At 39.3% G+C, this 25,284-nt stretch overlaps 1 protein-coding gene across 1 annotated transcript in view; it reads right to left on the bottom strand.

Moving 5' to 3' along the window:
* Positions 1-25,284, bottom strand: part of NECAB1 (N-terminal EF-hand calcium binding protein 1) — a 2,535,085-nt gene that overhangs the window by 1,363,086 nt on the left and 1,146,715 nt on the right. The window contains exon 4 of the mRNA XM_044065383.1: positions 455-480. Within this exon, the coding sequence (XP_043921318.1) occupies positions 455-480 (26 nt within the window). The remainder of the gene's footprint in view (positions 1-454; positions 481-25,284) is intronic.

Below are 25,284 nucleotides of genomic sequence, written 5' to 3' on the forward strand. Positions count from 1 at the left end.
ATTTAGCGTTAACCTTTTGGCACAGCTTGTGGCTGAGAAATCCAAAAAGGATCAGTTAGCTTACCCAGTTAACAAATAAATAATCAAGTGGTAGAGGTTAAAGATATAACTCTCACGTTTTCAGTCTTTATATGTCAGGAGACATAAAAATGCTCACTGTACTAAGGACTATGTACTTTGTTTTAGATAGTTAAGCTAAAGCATGCTGGTCCAAATTAATATCTTCCCTGAGATCAGCTCTGACTCCCAGGAAGTCACTTAACCAGGGAGCGCTCTTGGGTCATCCGAGTTAACAAATAAATTAAATAATAAAAATTCCACTGTATGTCATAAGAGAGTATACTATTGTGTAGGCTAAAATGTTTCACCTTTTCATTTGTAATTTCTTCATGACATAAATATGATTAAGAGACTAGAAAAAGTAAAAATGTGAAAGTACAATACACAGACTTACCACATAGCTCCTCTGTGTCCAGGTTGCTGCAAATTAAAAGAAACAAAAATTATGAAACAAGTTTATAAGACCGCTGTAGAACATTTTGCATTATCTTTCTGCATTGTAATGTAATATACATGTACATTTTCAAACCTTTTCATAATGTACAAATAAATATTTTAATAATCAAAGATTTGCTAATAATATGTTTGGTATCAGATGCAGCGGGGATGCTACAGAAAGACATTTAACAAACTGTTGCACAGTACATAATCAGATCTCATTGGTTACATAGTACATAATCAGATCTCATTGGTTACATAGTACATAATCAGATCTCATTGGTTACATAGTACATAATCAGATGTCATTGGTTACATAGTACATAATCAGATCTCATTGGTTACATAGTACATAATCAGATCTCATTGGTTACATAGTACATAATCAGATCTCATATATATTACATGGTACATAATCAAATCTCATATGTATACCTGGGTTCCTAGTTTAATCATCAAGCTGAAGTGATTTGTGTTTTGCCAGCTATATGATTACAGACCCTACTATACACACTTATACACTGTCCCACTCTCTAATGTATGCAAATGATCAGCAGAATGTAACCACTGTAAAAGCTGATGTGAGTACCTAGCAATTTTGAATAACACACATTTTCTATACTTTTAATTGCAAAAGCAGTAGAGTGTTCTGCCTCTATAACACTAAGAGTAAGAACACTATCATGTTTCTATATAATCCAAATGTGGACTGCAGGCGCAGCAGGATTTCATCAAATTTCACTGCAAATGCTGTTTCACAGTTCTGTTTTGAAACACATTTACCAGATTGAAAGCTACCTGGTAGGACCATCATTCAGGCAGATAATGGGGACTTTTGTGTTACTGCTAGTATTCCAGCAATCATTTTGTGTGCAGATCCCTGTGTAGGGGATATTGTTGTCACCTCACAGCAAGAAGTTCCCTGGTTCAATTCTTGGCTAGAGTGCCTTCTGTGTGGAGCCTGCATGTCCCCCCTGTATTTGTGTGGGTTTTCTCTGGAATGTGTGTGTGGGGGGGAACTGGAACACCCAAAAGCATGCAGTAGGTGGATTGGACAATTTAAATTGGCCATAGGTGTGAGTGTGTGTGCGAGAGTGTGGTGTAGAACTATAGCGGCAGGGCTAGCTACCCGGTGGTGTAAACCTTGTTTCTAGATGATTGTCATTGCTGAAGGGACACCCTAGCCCCATGTGTAAAAATGAGAAAAAGGGGTAGTAGATGGATGGATGGATTCCTAAACCCACCCATGTAGGGGAAGGGTCATCCTTATAACTACAGGGGCTCACAATGCCCTCCTGTAAACTTACTAATGAGGGCTATGACCAGGCTGTGGCTTTGTACAGGAGTCGGATATGACTCATAGAGAATGACAAGTTTTCTGTGATAACAGGATTTTCACCAACTCATAGTAAGCACTGTGCTAACCGTGCTGGGATGGAACATTTTGCCTAGTCATTACAGGGACACCACTTGTGTATTTTCATTATTATTATACTTGGATATCACTGCAAATCATGTTTTGAAAACATAGACAGCAGTTTTACAAAAAACTGACAGATGAGCTGACTAGACATAAACACTAAGGAGTTTTTTATTCAAAACCTAGGAAGAGCCACAGTTCAAGCATAGAAACTGGGGAATAAAGCAGGAAGAATTCTGGAGTTTAGTGTAAGAAAAAGTCAGTTACATGTGTCCTTATGGTTAAGAGAGGCAGGGGACATTGTGGTGACTTAGCAAGAAAGTATTAATGAAGATTTCCAGTGATTTTTGACACAGACCTAAATAGCAAAGCAATCACCACAAAAAATCCAACGCAAAGTGGTTCAGACCATTCAATTAATGAAGAAGTTAAGCCTCTTTCATCTTCCAGAAATGAAAGCATACCTCTTCACTGTCCAGATTTGTGCCTCATATTTTGGTCTGTTTCTCATAAAATTTGTGGTTTTCTGGCCAATCTCTGAGATTTGAAGTCATTAAATAATAACATTCTTTTGAGTTTCAGACTTCATATCCTTCAGAAAATGTATGCTAACACAAATCCTGTTGTTCTAGCAACTTCCTAAGTTCATAAGAGTAATATTTAAAATATGTCCCTATTTTTGGGTCTTTGTCCCCCCATTATTTTAGGCTTTTTTATATTTCTTGCACTAAGAGTTTGAGAGATATGAAAGGAAGTATACAAACTATGGTTACCTATGACAGCACTGAAATGCTATAAAGGTAAACATAGTATAAATCAATCACTCAGTAGTATATACTCTAGTCTACATGGAATAAAGAATGAACTTCATAAAGTGGCATAGAACTTCCAGCAATTCCTTGACGCAGATTTAAAACAATGCAAAGCATAGAGAATATGCCAGCTACCCAGAAATCTTTAACAAGATCCTAGCAAAAGCCAAATACATAGCTGTGCATTGATTTCCAAACATAGTGAGATATCACACATACAAATAGAGCAACATCATCACCATCCTAATCATCCTGTCAGATATAAATCTAATTTGCTCAAATACCTGCTACACATCTGCTGTAAATCTAGTATTTTCCCTCCCCAGTTTCTTCATCTAGTGTTGTATTGAATGTTTGAATAACCTTTAAAGTTTTTGTATTCATCATAGATTAGGAATTCCAGAGGTTCTCCACCCTAGAATTAACCCCCTGCCTGGTAATGTCCCCATTTGCAAAGTGGTGCTTGCAATTTCAAATTCCTGAGCATTAATTCAAGCTAACTACTAGATGTGCATAAACTGGTGTCCCCGAAAAAGCTTAGGATACTAGAAAGCTTTAAACATTAGGATAAAATCATTCCAGTATCCTGTATTGTAAGGATTATCGTGCCAGTAATGTTGCATTATAAGGATTACTGACCCAATAACTTCTAGATTGCCTTCCCTATCTAGATGAGATATAGAGAATATCAACTTGGTGAGTTTTCTCTGAGCATTCCCAGTCCTTTTAATCCAATTCTTCAGGGATGGAAACCACATATAATATGTATATCCCATAACTGAGTTAAACAAGAACATCAATATTTTTAGGTGTGTGTTATTTTGTTATTAGTATATGAATAATATTAAATGTTTGCTCTCCAAACTCCCTAGCCATTTAAACTTGGAACACATCCTCCTATTATACATTTATTTGAAAAAGACATATGCCTAAATATCTGAAAATAAAGCTTACATAAATGTATTTTAATGCTAAGACAATTCATAGACCTGATTCAATGTCTCCATACCTCTTCTTCAATGAAAATTGTCTTTAATAATTTGATGTTGTTAGAATATTTTATTATGGCCATACTGATGTTAAAGAAAATGGGTCATTATATGGACTCTTAAGAACAGCAATTCTTAAACGATTTCCATCAGATAAGCTACCATTACTTGTCTTTCTGTTCAGCCAGCTCTTGATTCAGCATATAAGAAAGGATTAAAGCTTAAATTGAACATTTTCTTTATCAGTTTAGACACTGTCAGATGTACTGTAATTTATGTATACAGTGTCAGTTTGTAGTTCATTTTCCATATTTACAGTAAAGAAACTTTATATATAACCAGCGAAGAGCTTTACACTTTTAGAAGCATAACACATGGTGCCATGAATATTCAATCTTTTGATTGTCAACCATAGTATGCCAGTTATGCACTTCTCATTATCCCCAGACAGTTCAATAGATGGATTGGCCTAAAGGTTATGGCCTCAGTAGAGAAAAATGTGTTAAAACAAAGGTAAAGGTTCCTAGAACAAAAGTTCAGAAAGACCTAACCTTCGTAGGAACTACTACAACATTTTTTCCGATTGAAAGGGTATAAGAATAATCTATTGCTAACAATGTGAAATTCTTAGTCCCCTCATGTGGAGACTCAATGGCTGAAAATCCTGATATGCAGGCATTGTGTGACATTGCCATTTCTCAGAATATTCACTTTTATCCAAGGTACAACAGTCTGGGGAAAAGGAAGTTTAAAGGAGCTGAGAAATGTTTGATATTTGCTTTTCATCTGCATTTTTTTTTTTTTTTTTTTTTAGCTTGTCAGGACTCGGCAGTGTGACTCCTAACATTTCAATAGGTAGCCTGTTTTAGTATCTTGCTGAAGAATAATTCAAATTGGGACAGAAAATATTTTGGCTAAGGAAAAAAAATCACTTTGTAATTCTATCTCAAGCATCAATGTATTCAAAATCCTGTGTATGAGACAATTCTGTATCTATCCATAAATACGTTAACACAAAAAAGACATATTGTTTTACCTCAAAACACAGAAAGGCCCTTGAACCTCTCCCAGACTTCAGCAAAACACTTCAGTCCTCATAATATCGAATGTATGTTGTATGTCGGTGAAGCAGAAAGTTCCCCAAAACACAAACACATACATGAACACACACTTGAAAGTACATTATTGATTTATTTTAATTCACAAGAGTATACCTTTATTGTTTGATGATTATCCTTTTACGTGTAACATGATCTTGTATAAAACCAGGCCAAATAATACAGTATCATCATACCTTCGGGCCTCTGTGAGAAGGATGACCTCACCACTCAAAAACGTTGAACAAGATAATATTGTAAATCCCTCATTGAAATTATCCCAGCACTTTGCCACTGCACCTTAGTTAATACGGGGCTACATCATATGAGCGAATCGCACAAATTGCGAATGCTTATAATAACGAAAATACCAGACCTCGAACTTCCTATTGTGGGGGGATGTACCTCCCACACACCCCGTTAAATATATATTCTAACCCTGAGATCGCACTACAGTGAGGAAGGGGCAAATATCCCATTCTTCACTGTACTGCAATCTCAGAAAAAGCCCTTCGAGGTCCAGTATGTTCGATATTATGAGCGTTCACAATTTGTGCAATTCACTCCTATGATATAGACCCGTTAATACCCCTAGATCTGTTGTAGTTTCTTTAAGCATAAACTCCCACTCTTCTTTTTCTTTTTCTGTATCTCCTAATATTTATAAAAAAACAGTTTATACACAGGTTTATTTCTGTGAGCCTTTCAACTGCTATCCTCCCAGATGAGGTTTACTTTAGTTGTCAGTGTGCTTGGCTTAAATATGAAAAAAAATGCTTGAAGCAAGCGGGTGGGATCACTACTAAAAAGAGTTTTTTTAACAAAGATTTCCTAAAAATCTAAATAACCATTCTTGTTTAGCTATTTGCATTTTTTGTTTGTAAACATTAGCTTTCTTATAGGTTCATGGATTTATGGGTAAGTACTTGGCTAGTTGCCATTGTGGGTCATTTTAAGCCTAGAAAAGTTTCTTTAAGGGTGAGAATTAAATCTTGTATCTTGTATTTGTGAGGTAAACACCTTAACTATTATGCTAATCCCCCTCTCCCTGGGGGAGGGATTAACTTGATTGCTTCCTACCGAATTCTGTTAGTAATAGCAGAATAATTAGCTTCGGAGTACATCTTTTGGCTTTGCTAAGTAGATCATCTAGATCGGACTGTATCCATCCAGCCATCCATCCATCCACAACCCCCTTATCCCATTTATGCACATGGCGTTGGGGTGTGACTTCAACAGTGACAATCATCTAGAGCCAAGGTTTACACCGCCGGGTGGCTAGCCTTAGCTCAGCAACCTGGTCAAAAAATGATAAATTAAAAATAAATTATCAGATTTGGTAGTTTGCCCATATCAAATTATTTAATAGCATAATATGAATTTGTCAAAGGTTCCATTACATCTATTTCATATGTTCCATATCTACTGAGTACCTCAGATGCTGTATTACTACTTATCTTACCATGACCAGTTTTCTTTTAGTTCTTGTATTCTATAGTATTTTATCACTAAGACTGGCTGTTTACAAGTGGTATAACAGAAACCAGCTTTTGCTTAACATTTTCTGCTCAACACTTGTAGCTAGTATATATCTATCACTGGAGCTGAACTGCAATAGAAAAACTGCATGCCTGTGTATGCTCACTCTATGCGCGCGTGTGTGTGTGTGTGTGTGTGTGTGTGTGTGTGTGTGTGTGTGTGTGTGTGTGTGTGTGTGTGTGTACCGGTGTGTTCAGAAATGGCAAAGCTTTGTAGTAGGTACCTGTAGTATATTTTAACATCTTTACTATTTCAACTGTCACTGTTTTTACTTAGAATTAAAAATTAAATCTTTAGGAATCTATTTTGTATTAACTGACCGTATATCATGCAGACATTTTCAGTGAATATCATTTAACCTTGTAACAGGTAAAATCAGTTCCCATTTGACTTTCAAACAGGACAGTTTGCCTAATGCTTTCTCTATGTTATAACCCTTGTAGCCAAGTAGTAGTCATCCTGTATTTATGTTTTACTGTGAATATTTATGCAAAATACTAGCTACTCATTGCTCTCTATTCATGAGAGAAACTGCCTTCTCTTATGAAGCAGTTTTTGTAAAAATGATCAACAATGACCAGATCTGAATGTTCCTCACCCTAATGTAAGCCACTCAAAAGAATCCTTACCCGCCTGTTGCAAACCTAGTGAATTGTGAAAAATATTTTAATTCTATGATCTGGGACTTCATGTGGGCTGCCATGCAAGAATTCACACTAATGATGCAGTTCATGTACGCCATTCAGATGTTGTATCCCTCTCCTTCAGCTTACATTTTACCCATTTCAGCATCTCATCTCACCTTTCCTGAAAAAAAACAGACCAAATAGGGATTTAGCCTGGCCTTGTTTTTTTTTAACTTGTCACTGAACTTCTGACAGCTTGAACTTGAGACTTTTGACTATCAAAGTGATTTGAACTATTTGGGAAAACAGCATTGGGAAATGTCCTTTTTGGATGACTGTCTACTTTTAATCAGAAGCTGCAGAAACTACTATACCAGCCTTCTAAGTGTGTTAGGAGATTTTTCTTACTATTCTGATCCATTACTGAACACCATCAACATGGAAATACATGCAGTAGAATCAGCAGCTATACCAGCTAAAATAAAACAATATTAATATTCCTTCTATCAGCATACCAGTTAAAATAAAACAACATTACTATTCCTTCTATTGGTTCAACAAACCACTGAAATCCTGGAAATTATTCTACACTACCATTCACTCCAAAGCTGCTGAACTTTAACTGCAGACTTTTCTGGAAACACATGATTTGAAAGATGCATGGATGGGAAAACACAACTTGATCACTTCTAAGAGTGAAAACTGCTGCATCTAAAATGAAGTTTTGTTCCAGAATGTTCTATACATCCCGACACAAACTCAATCTTCCATCCTGTATTTGACTCAGGAGAGTATAGACTCTGGATTGGTTTCATTAGGAAGGAAACCTTAGGAAATTAAAAGAGCAAATATAAAAACTACAACCAAAATTGTAAGCTGTTTCTTCAGCTTAGTAGTTTCTGTCAAACTATTTATGATATTCCAAGTGATCAAGGCTGATATGCAGGATGGTAACACATGGTCGCTGATATGTAGGATGGTAACACATGGTCAGAGATAGAAGTCAATTTCCTTCATAGTTCTACTCACATAGTAGCGAAAACATATCCAACAAGCATTTCCATAAGTTCACAGTATGTGCTGAATATAGCTGACAGGGCCTAGGTGATGCTATCCAAATTAAGTATACTGAGATATATTTTAGTAACCTCCATACTACTGTTGAATTCAAGCATATAAAAGCCTGTCATGTTCAGTATGCAGCTTGAATGCATAAGCACTGTTAAGTGATGATGTTCTTATCATATGCTCATAACAGGCTGTTGATCATGCAGATCATTTGTAGCCTATTCACAAGATCCCAATTCATCAGTGCCCTTCAACATGAATAACTCTTACCTAATTTTGCCTCCTTTCAATGAGGGATTTGTTGGGCCAGACCAGGGAGTGAATTTATAGTTTCCCATCCATTCATTTGGTTAGCACATGAAGCTGGTGGTGGGGTTACCTTGCCTTTCATCTCAGTGCAGTCGACTCCATAAAAGACTGATTATTTGTGAAAGATATCTATTTGGAGTCTTTGTGAAAGATATCTTTCCTGCCAACAGATCTTATTAATGTTACGGTGGAAGTTCACTTCCTTTGAGTGGGTGCTTTGGGTGGTGTTTGTTTTATACTTGTGCAGGAGATCACATAGGACTGGATTCTTTAAAGACAAAGCAGAGATCCCCTGAAGAGTCTGTAGAAAACAAAGAAGAGGAAAGTGCTTTAAGGCAGTCTTTGCAGCACATGGGAGACACACCCTTAACTCTTTTAGTAAGGAAATGTTGCAGTCTTTTGTGCTTGAGTCCTTTGTTTACCAAAGTACATATCAATAGGCACATTTTTATGGGACTGATGAGGGAGCAGTAGAGAGGGATAATATTTTCAATTAAACTAGAAGATATAGCCTTAGTAATCAGTCTGGTGAGACAAAAGAATTTCCTAATGATATTGGATATATGGCGATCAATAGAACACTGTCAAAGGAAGTTCAAAAGCCCTTAATAACTATGTCAATTTTCAATGGGGTGTCATCTGTGGTTGGTGCATGGCTGCCCATGTTTACCAAAGGATGTAATACTACATTTCTTGAATTTAGCTTAAGGCCATGGCCCAGGCATTGCTTGTTTGTGTGTGTTAGATGCTCCTGGAGAATATGGAAGTCAGCTGCAGTGTTTATGACAATACTGAGTTTGCGGTCATCTGTAAATTGGTCAGCCACAGGCCCTTGACTTTGGCCTTGACATCAGAGAAGTAAATACAGAGGAAAAGTGGTAGTCCCAGAGGAACACCACTAGTAACAGCTCTTTTTGATGACGGTATTTCCCCTTCACTAGAAGACGGGCTTCTGTCAGTACACCAGTTTGCTATCCTGTGGATAACATAACAGTTTACATTTAGTTTGATTAGCTTGTCAATAATAGCAGAATGTGGGTTGGTATCAAAGGCCTTGGTCAGGTCGAGCTAAGTAGTGTGAACTGATATGCCTGCATCCAATGCATTAGTGAATTGTTCCAAGACGGCCACCAAGTTTAGGAGTTAGGATCTACTTTTAATGAACCCAAAAGTGATTTGGGTCAAATATTTTTAGATGCCTGATATCCTTTTTAATAAGTTTCACAATTCTGCTCTCCAGTACTTTAACTCTTGTGAGGCTTACAGGCCTATAGATTCCAAGGTCAGTGGCAGTTCCACCTTGGGGAGTTGGATGACTACAGCAGTTCACCACATCTCCCTCATGAGTCTACTGGAGAGGCTGAGACTAAGTATATTCACTAACAAGTCTATAAGGCTGTGCTGACAAGAAGGCAGCCTGGCACATTTGTCTGGATCCATGGAGTTAGTGTTTTTGGACTTAGAGAGTGCCTTCAGGACTTGCTATGAAGTGATATGTGTGGGAATTCTAATATGTGGGGGGAAGTTAGGGGGAGATAATGGTGAAAATTTGGAGTTAAATTTATTTGCTAATATATTGGCTGTGTCTTCTGGGAATGAGTATGTGCTGTTACATACCAGCTCAGTGTATTGTTGGTTATTACTTCTAAGGTTTCTGACATCACTGAAAAAGGCAGTGTGGTTGTCCTTGACATAGGTGGCAATTTTTGGTTCATACCTTTGGAGAATTTGATTTTGCTTCTGAGGTTTTTGTTAATCTTTTTTTAAGATCACTTTTAGAAGTTGAGTATTAAGTTTGTTCTTGTGGACAATAACATTTTCTTCTAATTGCACATTTTTTTATACTAGGGTTCCACCACAGTGTTTACTTTTGAAGTTGTCATTATATTTATGTTTGTGCAGACTAATGTCTCGATGTATGCTTTTAGTTGAGCATAGAAACTGTCCAAGAATGTAGAATTTGTGAGACTGAGTCATCAAGGGGAGGATGGGAGTCTAAATGCATCTATATTATAAAAATGAATGCATAAAATGTCGAACACATCTTTGTTGACATGTTTTAAGCGAATGCTCTTATAAGCGAAAGCTGACAAAGTTGAAACTGACATACTCTAAATTTTAGTTGTCCAACACCAATCCCCCACTGCAGCATTGAACATGAACTGCAAACACAGTAAATTTCCCTTGTAATGAGCACCCTAAATATACGCTACAATCCTTCCATTTTGTAAAGTAAATGAAGAAACCATACCAATTGTCAACAGTAAATCTCCAAAATTACACATGACCAAAATGGCACTTTCCCGAAACACAAAGCAGTTAACACACATACACTAATTTTTCTCAAATGTTTGAAGGGGGCTTTGCCCCCTGCACTGTCCATGTGGGGGGCTGCGCCCCCATCCCCCTGCTAATTATATATACCAGCTTCGAGATCGCACTAAAATTAAGGTAAATATGGATAATTCATAGTATACACATCTTTACGTCACTGCTATATTTGTGTGTGCTGGCCAACTATGACATTTTGAACTTAACGTTTAGATCTTTAGAGCTTTCGCTTATAAGAGCATTCACTTAAAACATGTTGACAAACTGGTGGTCGACATTTTAAGCGTTCGTTCTTATAATATAGACCCGTCTAAATTTCATTAGCTCATTTATGAGTTGTAATAGATTGGCCTTAAAATAGTCTCTGAAGACAGCAGGTAAATCAAAGTTTATCCTCATAATGAATATTATTGCAAGGTGGTCAGATTTGAGCAATGATGTGACAACTAGAGGTGTAGTATATAGCAGTGTTAAATTGGAGATGACCAGATGCAATAGTTTTCAGCCCCTACTTGGGACACAAACTGATCTGTGGAGCTAGAATTCACTACATCTTGGAAGCATTATGCAATAGATTTCTCAGTTAATGTAAGGATAGATGAAATTCACCATAAGAATAGTGTTAGAATCAGTGGGAAGGGACTGCAGTTTGTTTAGATATGTCATGTGGGTTGTGGGGGACATGGAGGGGTATGTGGTTGCTGGCTATGATATGGTATGGATTTTTATTGTCAGTAACTATGACATCACATACCTCAGACTTATTGTACTGCCTTATGAGTCTAGATGTGATTTGGTTTCTTAAGAATATGGACACACCCCTCCAACAACACAGTCATTTTTGGAGGTGGGTCTGAAAGAGTGGTGGGCATTGTAACTAGCACTTTGGAGGTGCCATCATTACACTGAAAACATCCTTCAGTAACTATGCAGATATCTATATTTTCAAGGAGCAGAAAGGCCTGTAAGGAACACAACTTCTTATGTGGGCTGCTAGTGTTGAGCTCTGTTACCTTTATAAAGTCTTGATTTTGTTTGACTATGTTAATAGTTTGAGAAGACTGATACTGCCTAAAAAGCACTATGGGAGATGACAGTGTTTGACCAATATAAAAAATAAATGACGAGAGAGAGGTGCAAGCCTGACCTAGCAAGAAAAGTAGGGTTGTCAGTCATTTTGTCTCAGGCTTCTATATACTAGACCCCTTTAGAATGATATCAATAACTAAGCTAATAGTTCGAGTTAACTAACTTTTGTTAATATGTGGCATCATTCTTGGTGATGGCAGGATGCTGCTTAAAACTAGTTTCACATCAACTTCATTATTCAGAGAGCTCCATCAGGTCTCTCTTCATATGATCCAAGGAGGTGTGTCTCAAGTCATTCACAAAATGAGAAAGTAGTATTTGTAAAGGGACTTGCGAGCTCTAGTGCAGTGGTGGATCTTGGCACCTCAAAGACAGCTTACTGTCACCAGATAAGGGGTGCATTTGTAATCCTCACTGTGTTGTCAGTTACCAGATGTGTGGGCTCAGCCATGATGCTTTAAAGGCATTAGCCTGATAACTGGGTGACCCCCTTTTGCTCTTCTACTGTTTATTGTGTTTATAGATGCTGTCTGTTTGCAAGTGTGATGCTGAGTATCCTGTGTAGCCAACCTACACATTGGAGGCTACTGAGGTGTAGGTAGGGATATCTTAAGCACCTCAGTGTAAGATGGCTTACATGCTGATTTAGTATAAAGTGGGCATGGCTGCTTAAGGTGAGTGTCAGTATTGATATTTCGATGGGTAATAACTTTGGATGACAGGCTAGACTCCAAGATTAGTTACATTTTACATCTTTCACATATAAAGTCATCTAGTCGAAGAAGCAAATCATTGTCAATAAGCATGAGGCAGTTGCTGCATTATCTTAGGATGACTAGTACAATCAGACTTGCTACAAATGGTGTGGGAGGCTGTAACTTCATAATTCTTAGTCGTCTGTTGTGTAAGTAGTACACTGATGAGGTCTGTTGTAAGGAAGGGGATTACATTAGTTATTAATTAGGAGAGGAGACAAAGTTCTTTAGTGAAGATAAGGCAGTATAACAGTGCAAAAAGTGAAGGGGATAGAATTAAGTGCGGTAGTACAGTTTACACATAGTAGGTATAAATTTACTGTAATGTGGCTTGGAAGTTGATTAACACAATTAGAGAATTACAAGTGAAGTCAGGCTTGGAATTTTACAGTTTCATGTCTGGCTCAGCTTATACAATCAGGGAAATAAGGCACAATTAATTGTGGCAGCAATAAGGAAATTACAATTACAGTGAGAACAGTCCAAACAAATGGTTTAAAAGCAGTAAACAGTCTGGAAGAGTTTCCACAACAGCAGACGAATGTATTACAGTGAGTCAATAGCACCAAAAGGACTAATAGAGCTGAAGGATGCAATCAGGGTCAATCAGTAGCAGCAGTTAAAATATAATATAATAACAGTAGCACAATTAGTGAATACAATACAGTACAATACAATGACTAGCAAACAGGCTCAGATGCCACAATAGCAAAGAGATTCAATTACATTACAATCAGCAGCAAATGGTGATACAAAATCAGTAAAGGCAATAGCAATAACTTTATGGATACTTGAAGCAACAGCTATCAATTTGGCACAGATGCCACACCAGTATACAAGTAAAAGGAATGTTTACAGTAACCATAGCCAATTTAGTCTGGAAACTACGACAAAAGATAAATAAGTGGAAAAGGGGCAGTGACCAGTATGCCTAGAGCAAAAGCAGAACTCCAGACCAGATGTATAGGACAACTATGTGCAAGTGTACTCAACAGCAGATGTACATAACTCGACACAAACATGTGCAAGTGCTCAGAAATGTGCTTAGGTGTCTACAGCAGTGTACAGCTGTGCTGAAGTGTCTGCAGCAGTGCACACCTGTGCTCAGCTGAATATTGTTTTGCACTGTAAGAGATCTGGTTTAGCACACACTGCTAATGTCAATGGTAACATACCTCATATATATTTTTTTCACAGATGATTTATTGTTTTAATAGTGAAACAGTAAATTAAGTATATTGGAGCTAATTCATTAATGATGATTTCTGGCTATCAAACTTGCCCAATAGTATTTGATGGCTGTGTGACTCCCCCACTGCTTATATACACACACACACACACACACACACACATATATATATATATATATATATATATATATATATATAAACTAATTTAATTTTCACTATATATATATATATATATATATATATATATATATATATATATATATATATATACACACACACACACACACACACACACACACACACACACACATATATAAGTATGATGGAAGTTGTCTGTTCTCTTCCAGATGGTTAAGACCATTGATTTATTTTACTCTGAAAGTCCCCATATATAATGCCCAACATATAATTTTGCTAACACTAGATGACAGTGTTTTGTAATTTAGAATGGCAGCAGTGCAATGTGGTATAAATAACACAGTAACTCTGAAAAATGTTAACACGCAGTTTCTTGATCTTAATGCATAGTACAGCAGAACAGTCAAACAGGACTCTCTGAGTGTTCTGTGCACTGTTTGAACTCTTCCATATATCACTCCAGACTGAATGACTTGTCTTACCAAAGAGAGATTGTGTCAACATTCATCAGTGTCACAGACCAAATAACTCATGAAGCAGCGTGGCTTTCCTGACTGCTAAGCACATACTGTTTTATGGAATGTACAGAATTAAGGGGATGTCTTGATGCAAATTATTTGGGGTGGCTGCAAGTTTCACAGATTAGAGTGGTCAGCTGAGCTGTCTGCCTGTCTTGTTGGAAAAGCCAAAGAATGAGGGATAATCAGGATGTGCATTCACTTTATTTACCTCCCAGTGGAAAAAGAGATTCTGCAAATACAAAATCGGCCATCATTCGCATCACAGTCGGGTAAGTTGGAGGTCAGAGAAGGCATTAACCAGTAAGATAAGAACAGTAACATGGATTATGTGATGCTAAATACATTGCTAATGTTATGAGGAATCATGAAGCACTTTAGCCAAAAAAAAAAAAGACATTAGTTACTCCCTAATCAAACTCTAGGTGAGATCAGAAACAATGAAAGTGTCAAAAGAATGAGCCTGGCAACTCATTATTAGATCCTCAGTGAACATTCAGAGCTTAGCCAGCTCTTGAAATAGTCACAATAGCTCAATTGTAGCCTTAGTTTACATATAGCCAGTGAGAGGACACTAATAAGACAGCTCTACTGGCAGCCCCACATAATTATGAAGAGCCTTAACTACAAGAGACAGAAGACATTCAGATACAGCAATTTACTTTTAATGTGCCCTGCAACACCTTATCATGTACTGTATCTGCCACTGAGTAAATGCCAAGCAAGTTTATACAGTTTAAAGGGATTTTTATATTACTGAAAGTAGGAAAGGCCAAGAATTAAACTTCTAAAAAGTATTGGCTATATGCCACATAAATTTAATACAATTACTTGCACTTCTCATAATGTCTACATTATTTATGTTTGTTTAAACAAACATTTAGCAAACACGCAGGGTGTGTGCAAGTCAAAGACAGACTTACTTCTAGTAGAATATGCAGAGCAGCTATGTAGGATATGACATATAATTGCCATATAATGATATGACAATGAGAAATAGTATTAGAAAGTGTGGTGCAGAGTATGCAAATGCAGCTAAAAAAGAGCAGTGCATTAGTAAATGTGATATGTAACAAACTAACTGCCTCTAAGAGACATAACTGTTTATGTCATCACCCTCAGAGACTCTGCGCCATCCAACTTCACTTAATATTTCATGAGTTCCATGACACTGACACTAAAGACCAGTACCATCTGATGAGGGAGACCATGCAAGTCATTGTGGACATGTTTCAGCCTTGTCTGCAGCCTGGTGAGAGTTGTGGAGTGCCTATCTCAGTGGAAACAAAGGTATGTTAGTTTTACATATACTAGCTTCAGGAACCTTTCAACAACCTATCTATAAGGTGGGTATCTCAGGCATCTGCCTGGAGAATACTTCATCATTTTCTAGAAATCATACTTCAGCATGTGGGGGAGCATATGTATTTCCACTTACCTCAGGAGAGACAGGCAACACCATGTCGGGCTTGTATGATATAGCCCATTTCCCTGAGGTACTGGGAGCCATAGACTCCACCCATAATAAAATAAAGGCCCCATCTGTGGAGCTGGGAAAGAGGTATATCAACCACAAAGTGTAACACTCCATAGACTGCCAGCTCATCTGTAATGCACAGGGTATAACCTATAATGTTTCAGCAGGCCACTCAGGCAGTTATTACTTCTCCCACATATGACACACCTGTAACCTATAGTAGCAGATTATGAGGAGTAACTTCTCCCAGGCACATGTTTTCTAGATGCTGGATATTGTCTGGAACCCTAGATGATGACAGCCATCAGAAATCCACAGAATGAAGCATAGCAGGGGCACAGCTCTGCCCAGTTCAGAACAAGGATCATTGCTGAGCATGTGTTTGAGCTGCTGAAGGCACACTTTTGCTGCCTGGATTCATCTAGTGGTGCTCTGCCATATGATGCTGGCACAGAGTCAAAAATATTTTCAGTATGTGCACTGTTACACAATACACTACTTGGGGCAGTTACAGCAGTGGGGGCAATTGCATGAGGAGCAGTCCTCAGTGCACTATTCAATGCAGGCTGAGTCAGAGGAGTCAGTGGAAGAGCCTGCAGCAGGGGATGGACATGCTAGATGGAGACGGACACAGTATGCTGTGGCACAGGCAATGAGCCAGCAGCTTGCACACACATATATTACAGCATATACATTACAGTAAAAATGATACATGCAAACCTCACACCAGACTGTTCCTAACCATGCATAGGGTGGCTACACTGTGCATCAGACATAGGCAACTTAAATAACAAAGTATAAAGTGAATAACACAGGTAAAATCATGTGCACGGGTGAGGGTGGGAGCACATGTAGATGTCTTTCACATGGAAAAGAGTGAGCGCTGAGGACAATTCCAGTCATGACTGCAGTTGTGTATATGGGCTTTGAGTGGAGGGGACATTAAAGTAAAAAAGCTTTGTGAAGGGCCATTGTCAGTGCAAGTGTGTGTGTGTGTGTGTGTGTGTGTGTGTGTGTGTGTGCGTGTGTGCGTGTGTGCGTGTGTGCGTGTGTGCGTGTGTGCGTGTGTGTGTGTGTGTGTGTGTGTTGTGGTAATGTGAGGGTGTGTATGCTAGGACACAGCCTCCACAGAGGCTGCAGCACTGTGAATAGATCTACTTGACAGGTATAGGGCATGCATTGTAGAGGTTTGAACATCTAATGTGTGTACCTATACATGAGAAATGGCTCTACAAGAAGTTGCACTAGTTTTACCATGGCCCTGGCTAGATGTTGGTGTGTGCTGCATGACAGAGTTTGACATCTGTTAAAAAGTGTGCCACTGTTCTAAATGTCACAGTCCAGAGGATATCCTCTCTTGGCCATAGACATCGTCACATCAGATGTAGCTGAAGAAATGTTAGTAATGTGTGAATGTGTGCAGAATGTCCATGGACACAAAAGTTTCCATCTGCAGAGGTATGCGTGGAATGGCTTTGTGGACAGTACCTTACAAGTAATTGGTGAATTTAAGAGGACATGGCATGTTCCAATATGTGATTTAATCTTTCAAAAAAAAAATCACACACACATAACATACACTTCTTTAGGTCACCTTGCATAGCCTGGATAACTGTACTAACTAGCCACTGCCTACATGATAGTCCTGCACATGCATTGGGTTGTGGCCATTGACACACCAACTTCAAGAGGAGGGTGGCAACCATGTCTTCAGTGAGCAACAGTACCCACCACTCTGTGTGTACCTCCCTGCCCAATGCGACTAAAGGTAGATCCTGACATATGTCTGGTAGGAGTTACCACACTTTCTTGACTGCTAGTATCCCAAATAAATTATCTCTTGTGTGTGTGTGTGTGTGTGTGTGTGTGTGTGTGTGTGTGTGTGTGTGTGTGTGTGTGTGTGTGAGTGTGTGTGTGTGTGTGTGTGTGTGTGTGTGTGTGTGTGTGTGTGTGTGTGTGTGTGTGTGTGTGTGTGTGTGTGCGCGCGCATCTGTCTTCTGGGTGTCTGCAGGCATAGAGACTGTGTTCTTGGTCTTTGTCCATCATCTATGCAGGGACTGTAGTGGTCATGTTCCCTGTGTCCAGCACACATACTGTCCTCCTTGACTGTCCCAACTCCTCCCTGCCATCATCATCGGAGGTATCAAATTCTCCAACATCAGACAGTGGCAATTCTACAGTGGTGGTGTTGGACATAGACCAACCTATGAACATAGCAAAACACAATATCATGTTCAAGTATGACCCAGCAGTAGAAGTATATGTGAAAATCAGGTGGTATAATACTGTTGTTTGAAAACAAAGCATTTAAATAGCATACCTTCTGCAATTGTTTTGTAGGTGGAATCCCTGATGTTCCTGCATTACTCAAATCAGAGAGCTTTAATAACCTGGCCAGTGAGCAATGGGTAAGGACACCTTACAGCTACTGTTACACAGAAAGAGCTCTGTGTGCCTCAGACATCTACGGTAGATATTCTTGATGCCCAATGAAGCTCTGCACCAATATCTAGCACCATACTGTGAGACCACGTGGACGTGTCAATGCCTTTGACAGAGGCAGACATCCTTCTGTCTCTCTGAGAGATGGCTAAACCAATAACCCACTAACCATCAATCTACTTTGCTGTGTCAAGGGGACAGCTCTTTTCTAAGCACCATGAGTAACAGCAGTAGTCCTGTGGCAGACTCTTTCATACGTATGGTCCTGTCCACCGACAACATTAATGTTCACCACCAGATCTTTGCAGGCATGGTTCTGGTTAGTCTTGTCCACAGTGTCCTGTCCAAAAAGCTGTCAGCCATGTTGATGGAGTGTCAGGAGAAGCATCTCATTCTCTGCATCAGAAATTTAGATTTTCTTGTAGTTATTTTGTCCATGTACAGCAGCATTCGTCTTACTACATTTCTTAGTTTGTGCTCTGCAGGTATGGAACATAGTGGTATTCCCATGGTGGAGACCCAGAAAGCCCTTTACAACACTGTTGCCCCACTTGCCCATATACCATATGCTGCTGCTGCTGTTGTGACTGACAGTCATATTTGTGTACCAGTTCACACAATGCTAGCCATGTAACATTACTGAGCCAATGTCTTCCACACTATGACAACAATAACATTCCCACTCTCAAAGGTGACTTGACATTTTTCTCTCATTGTTTAAAATAGTTTTGCAAATGTGGTTATGATGTATAAGGCAGTGAGGTGGCAAATGGTTTAACAGCAACTGATAATACAAGGCCACCACAAATGTTTATATGTGCTTTAAGTATTTGCAAGTAGGCGTGTTTCCCATTAGACCTAACAATCCTTCAGCAGCATAACTGCCTTTCCCTAGCATTATCCCTCTCATACCGTTTGTTCAATAACCCATCAAAGTATTACCAAAGCTATACCAATATAGCAATATCCATACTTTAAATAGTGAAAAAGCAGCACTTACCTTGTAGAGGTTGTATAAAATGCTGTACAAGCAGTTACCGTGAGAGTACACCTATTGCAGGTTTTGAACATGCTGCTTTGTGACTTCTTTCGTAGCACAATTGCTCTCTGTGCCTTAACTCATGCTTATATTACAAAAATGTTGCTGTCTGGATGCAGACATAATACAAATGAGGTGTCATCTCATTACTGTTTCTGAACTGTTCACTTTGCACATTAGGTGAACATGCTAAAGACAGAGCTTAATTAACCACAACATTTTGTACATGCTGAGGCACTTGTGGGCAGCACTGCACCAGGGGATAAGTGTAATTCCATAAATTACCTAATGGAAATGGAGTTGTTGTAATGCACGCCTCATTGACACCATATAAACAGATAGAGGACTGACATGTTTCACACCTTAATGTGCAATGTCTAAACACTATAAAACTGTGTGTATATGAATCTGTTCTGCCACCAGTCATGCAAATGAGATGCTTCCCATTGTATGGTAGTTGACAAACTCAAAAATGGGTCTGTGTATGACATATCTGCCATTTCCCTTTGCAATTTCTCATAGTCGGACATGGAGGGTAAAAAGTAGCCAGTGCTGGCTTCAGAGCACAAAGGTAATATTTTGAGGAAAGTCAGATTTTCCTCCCCCTACTACACACGTACTATATCCAGAGGCTACTATTGGACAGCTGTGAAGGTCTGCAGTATATGACAAAGGCCTGGAATAGTTTGGCTCAAGCACTGATATATGCCACTGGCATCTCCTGCATGGGAGAATAGTGTCTTCACCACTACCAACCTCCTCGGCTGATGGGAGTTTGAGGATAGAGTTCATCTATCATGTATGCACTGTAAGTAACCCCTGTCTTATCTCCACATAAGCCTGCCAGTGTGTGCCATCCACATATCTAACACACTCCTGTTTCTTTCTCCATAGCCCCTGAAGCTCTTGTACAGAATGTGCAGCTGAAGAGGAAGATGATACAGTGCCTTGGAGAGTGCCAGGGTGAGTACAAATGATTCATACAGTACAAGTTCAAATGTTAACAATCTGTTCATGCACTGTAGCAAGAGACTGACAGTACAGCATTCTATAGTACTATTTTTTTCTGTGCTAGGTTCCATAGTTCATAGGTAGCAATATGACTGCTTGATGTTCTAACAGTATGTGCATAACTGCTTTTTAGAAAATTCTACAAGTAGCACACCATGGCAAGACCGCTTGTGTAGACTGCATGTGATGACCATAGGATTGATGTGCACAGTTGTTTGTCCAGTTTGACATCATTAGTAATTTGGGAAAGGTGTTTGGTGGACGTTTAAGTACAGTGCCTCCAACATTAGAAAGGGGAAAAATATGCGTGAGATACATATTATTGCATCTGTCATTTTCTCACACTCTCTTTTGCAATATACCTGGCTTGATTATATTACTGTATATTTGACTGCAGTCTTCACTTGGATTGTACAAGTGTCTTTCAGATTGGATGTGATGATGCTCTTTTGAGAATATTTCCTGTAACCATGTAAGAAAAATGCACATCTAAGGCGCACTTGTTCTTTGTATCTGTACATTTGCCTCATGCACACTTTTACTGTGTACTGCTTACAAAATTCAGTCTGATTGGCCCAGTAGCTTAACATGTTTATGCTCTCTGTTTCAGATTGCACATGATGGTGGTTGTGAGGGGAGACATAACTGTGCTGCATATTTTTCTTTTAACCTGTACAATTGTCTCATACATGCCACTGCTGTGTGCTTGAAAGCAGGCCTCAGTTTAATTTCCTAGAGCTGGTGAATATGTTAATGCTTTGTCTTTCAGATTACATATGATGGTGGTTGTGGGTTTGATTCCCATACTCAGGTGTGTATTATGGCATGATTGCTAATTTGGTATGGGTGTTTGATGCTCTTTTCAGTATAATGCCTATAGTGCTGGAAGAAAACTATCCAAGATACAGTTTTCCTTTGTATTTGTACACTTTTGTCACACCAACCATTACTGCATGTTTGACTACACACCTCAGTCTGATTACCCTAAGTAACTTAACATTTTAAAGTTTTGGATTCTAACTTGCATGATATGATGGTTGTAGTTTCAACTCTTCCTATTGGTTCTATTATGTGCAATCATTGTCATGAAGGGTGTTTGTTGTTTTTCTGAATATAATACCTGCAATGTTATTATAGTAAAGCTAGGTATGAGCTGCATATTATCTGTACTTATCTCTCTCCACCCTCTTTCTTGCTGTCCTTTCTATTATATCCATGCATTTTTTTACTTTTGTTCCTCTTCCTTTATTTTACACTTATATGTAGCAGCATAGAGACCTGCACCCATTTCTCCAGTGAAGCTTATCAGCCCACCACCTTGACAAAACCACCACTGCCACCAACACCCTTAACAGTGGTAACCCAAGCTGCTGCAGACACCTCCATACCTCCTGCAGCAGCTCTGTTCCAGACAGTGTTGCTCTTCAACCAACCCGCAGCACTGTCAGTGAACATAACAATTTTTCCATCTTGCGATACTTGGAAGAAAGAATGGTGGAGCTCAAAGATAGGAGGCTAGATGCCTATATCAGCTGGTTAGACATCTTCTAGCAACTTGTTTAGTCGCATCTCTGCCCCCACACAGATTCCATCATCTGAGCCAGAGCCCTGTGGTAAGGGAGCCCAGGGCTGTATCAGCTGGTTAGACATCTTCTAGCAACTTGTTTAGTCACATCTCTGTCCCCACACAGACTCCATCATCTGAGCCAGAGCCCTGTGGCAAGGGAGCCCAGGGTGGCCATTAAGCTCCCACTGGGTCATGGCTGTCAAGGACTGAAACTGCACAACCCAGTGCCTATACCCACCCCTGCTAATTGCTCAATCCTCCAAACCACCGTGGTCTTTCTTCTGTGTGTTTGATGTCTTCTTCTTCATTGTGTCCTCCCATTGTGTCAGCACCTCTCCTGGTGAGTCCTGTCTGTCTTCCCAGTTTGTTTTTGTTCACCCTGTACTTACCCTAACCTTGTTGCCTTCCTCATGCTTCCCTTACTACCTTCCCCTACTTACCTTCTCTTATTATATATAAAATTGTCATCTGACCCACATAAAAAATATCCCACCTTCCCCACCTCCATCCTGCTCATTCCTTAGATTTTTCACTTCATGTTTTGCCCTCTACTTGCTTCCCAGTTTTCCTCACTTTCCTATATTCCCATTTCTGCCATTTAATTTGGTCATAAAATAGATGAACATAGCCAAATCAGGGTCCTTAAAGCTTCATCAAGGCACATGCACAAAGGACAACATAAACTGTGTTCAGCATTCTCTGTGGTTGCACTTCAGTAGTATTGTGCTACTCCCACGGGGCCTGCTGCAGTCACGAGAGGGGTATTTACTACATTCAGCACCTTACACTAGTCTCCTCTGTTGTATGCATCTTTAGTGAGCTGTGTGGCTTGTTGCACACATGAGTAAAGAGAGGTGGACTGGCCAAGACCATACCTGCAGTCTTTCTGAATCCCAGACCTCTTCCAGCAATAATTTGGGAACTATAGTCAACAGGATTACATTACAAGGAACATCTAAAGAAAGTAAAATACACTAATGTAAGTAAATTAGACAGTATAAATGATAGCAATTTATGTCTTTTTTTTAAAGAGTGTTTATGATCAAAGAAGAAAAAAGCAGAGAGGGCTGCAATTATGAGAGAAGAAGATATAGCCAAGGACAATGATTTTCCATTTATCTGGGGAACTGTATCAGAAAATCTTTACATTTATAATGAATACTGGAAAATAATAAAATATCTTTGAATTTCCTTTTGTAGGTCAAATTATTAATTCATCATAATGTGTATATCTTCTTACATTTACTTCCTGTAAAACTGTCATTTTGTTTTAGCACTTAAGATTTGTTTTTATTTTCATATATAGATTGAATAAAATATTCTAATGCAGTTACAACTGTAAATTACATTTAGCAATTGAGAGAACATCATCATCATCATCTTCTTTCGGCTGTTCCCGTTAGGGGTCGCCACAGCGGATCATCTGTTTCCATTTCTTCCTGTCCTCTGCATCTTGCTCTGTCACACCAACCAAGTGCATGTCCTCTATCACCACATCCATAAACCTTATCTTAGGCCTTCCTCTTTTCCTCTTACCTGGCAGCTCCATCCTTAGCATCTTTTTCCCAATATACCCAGCATCCCTCCTCAGCACATGTCCAAACCAACGCAATCTCGCCTCTCTTGCTTTGTCTCCAATCTGTCCAACATGAGCTGACCCTCTAATATACTGATTCCTAATCCTGTCCATCCTAGTCACACCCAGTGAAAATCTTAACATCTTTAACTCTGCCACATCCAGCTCTGACTCCTGCCTTTTCGACAATGCGACTGTCTCCAACCCATATAACATAGCTGGTCTCACTACCCTATTGTAGACCTTCCCTTTCACTCTTATTGGTACCCGGCTGTCACAAATCACTCCTCCTGACACTCTTCTCCACCCATTCTACCCTGCATGTACTCTCTTCTTCACCTCTCTTCCACACTCACCATTACTCTGAACTGTTGATCCCAGGTACTAAAACTCATCCACCTTTACCAACTCTACTCCCTGCATCCTCACCATTCCTCTACCCTCCCTCTCATTTGCACACATATATTCTGTTTTAGCCCTGCTGACCTTCATTCCTCTCCTCTCTAAAGCATATCTCCATCTCTCCAGGGTCTCCTCAACCTGGTCCCTACTCTCACTACATATCACAATGTCATCTGCAAACATCATAGTCCACTGGGCCTCCTGTCTAATCTCATCTGTCAACCTGTCCATCACCACTGCAAATAAGAAAGGGCTCAGAGCTGATCCTTGATGTAATCCCACCTCCACTTTAAACGTATCTGTCACTCCCACTGCAGTCCTCACCAATGTCACACTACCCTTGTACATATCCTGTACCACTCTTACATACTTCTCTGCCACTCCCGACTTTCTCATACAATACCACAACTCCTCTCTAGGCACCCTGTCATATGCTTTCTCTAAGTCCACAAAGACACAATGCAACTCCTTCTGACCTTCTCTGTATTTCTTCAACAACACTCTCGGAGCAAATATTGCATCTGTAGTGCTCTTTCCTGGCATGAAACCAAACTGCTGATCAGTAATCATCACCTCACTTCTTAACCTAGCTTCCACTACTCTTTCCCATAACTTCAAGCTGTGACTGATCAATTTTATCCCTCTGTAGTTACTGCAGCTCTGGACATCACCCTTATTCTTAAAGATAGGTAACAAAACACTTTTTCTCCACTCCTCAGGCATTCTCTGACTTTCCAAAATGTCATTAAACAATCTGGTTAATAATTCCACTGCCATTTCTCCTAAGCACCTCCATGCTTCCACTGGTATGTCATCTGGGCCAACAGCCTTTCCATTCTTCATCTTCTTCATAGCTGTCCTGACTTCCTCCTTGCTAATCTGCTTCACCTCCTGATTCACTATCCCCACGTCATCCAACCTTCTCTCTCTCTCATTCTCTTCATTCATCAGCCCTTCAAAGTACTCTTTCCATCTACTCAACACACTCTCCTCACTTGTGAGTACGTTTCCCTCACTGTCCTTTATCAGCCTTACCTGCTGCACATCTTTCCCAGCTCTGTCCATCTGTCTAGCCAATCGGTATAAGTCCTTTTCTCCCTCTTTAGTGTTCAATCTCTCATACAACTCTCTATATGCCTTATCCTTAGCCTTCGCCACCTCTCTCTTTGCCATGTGCCTCATCTCCTTATACTCATGTCTACTTTCTTCATATCTTTGACAATCCCACTTCTTCTTCACCAGCCTCTTCCTCTGTATACTCTCCTGTACTTCCTCATTCCACCACCATGTCTCCTTGTCCTCTTTCCTCTGTCCAGATGTCACACCAATCACCTTCCTAGCAGTCTCCCTTACTAGCTCTGCTGTAGTTACCCAGCTATTCGGTAACTCTT

The sequence above is a fragment of the Protopterus annectens genome, chromosome 3.part0 (genome assembly GCF_019279795.1).
Source record: "Protopterus annectens isolate FY-2018-M chromosome 3.part0, PAN1.0, whole genome shotgun sequence".
Classification (NCBI taxonomy): Eukaryota; Metazoa; Chordata; order Ceratodontiformes; family Protopteridae; genus Protopterus; species Protopterus annectens.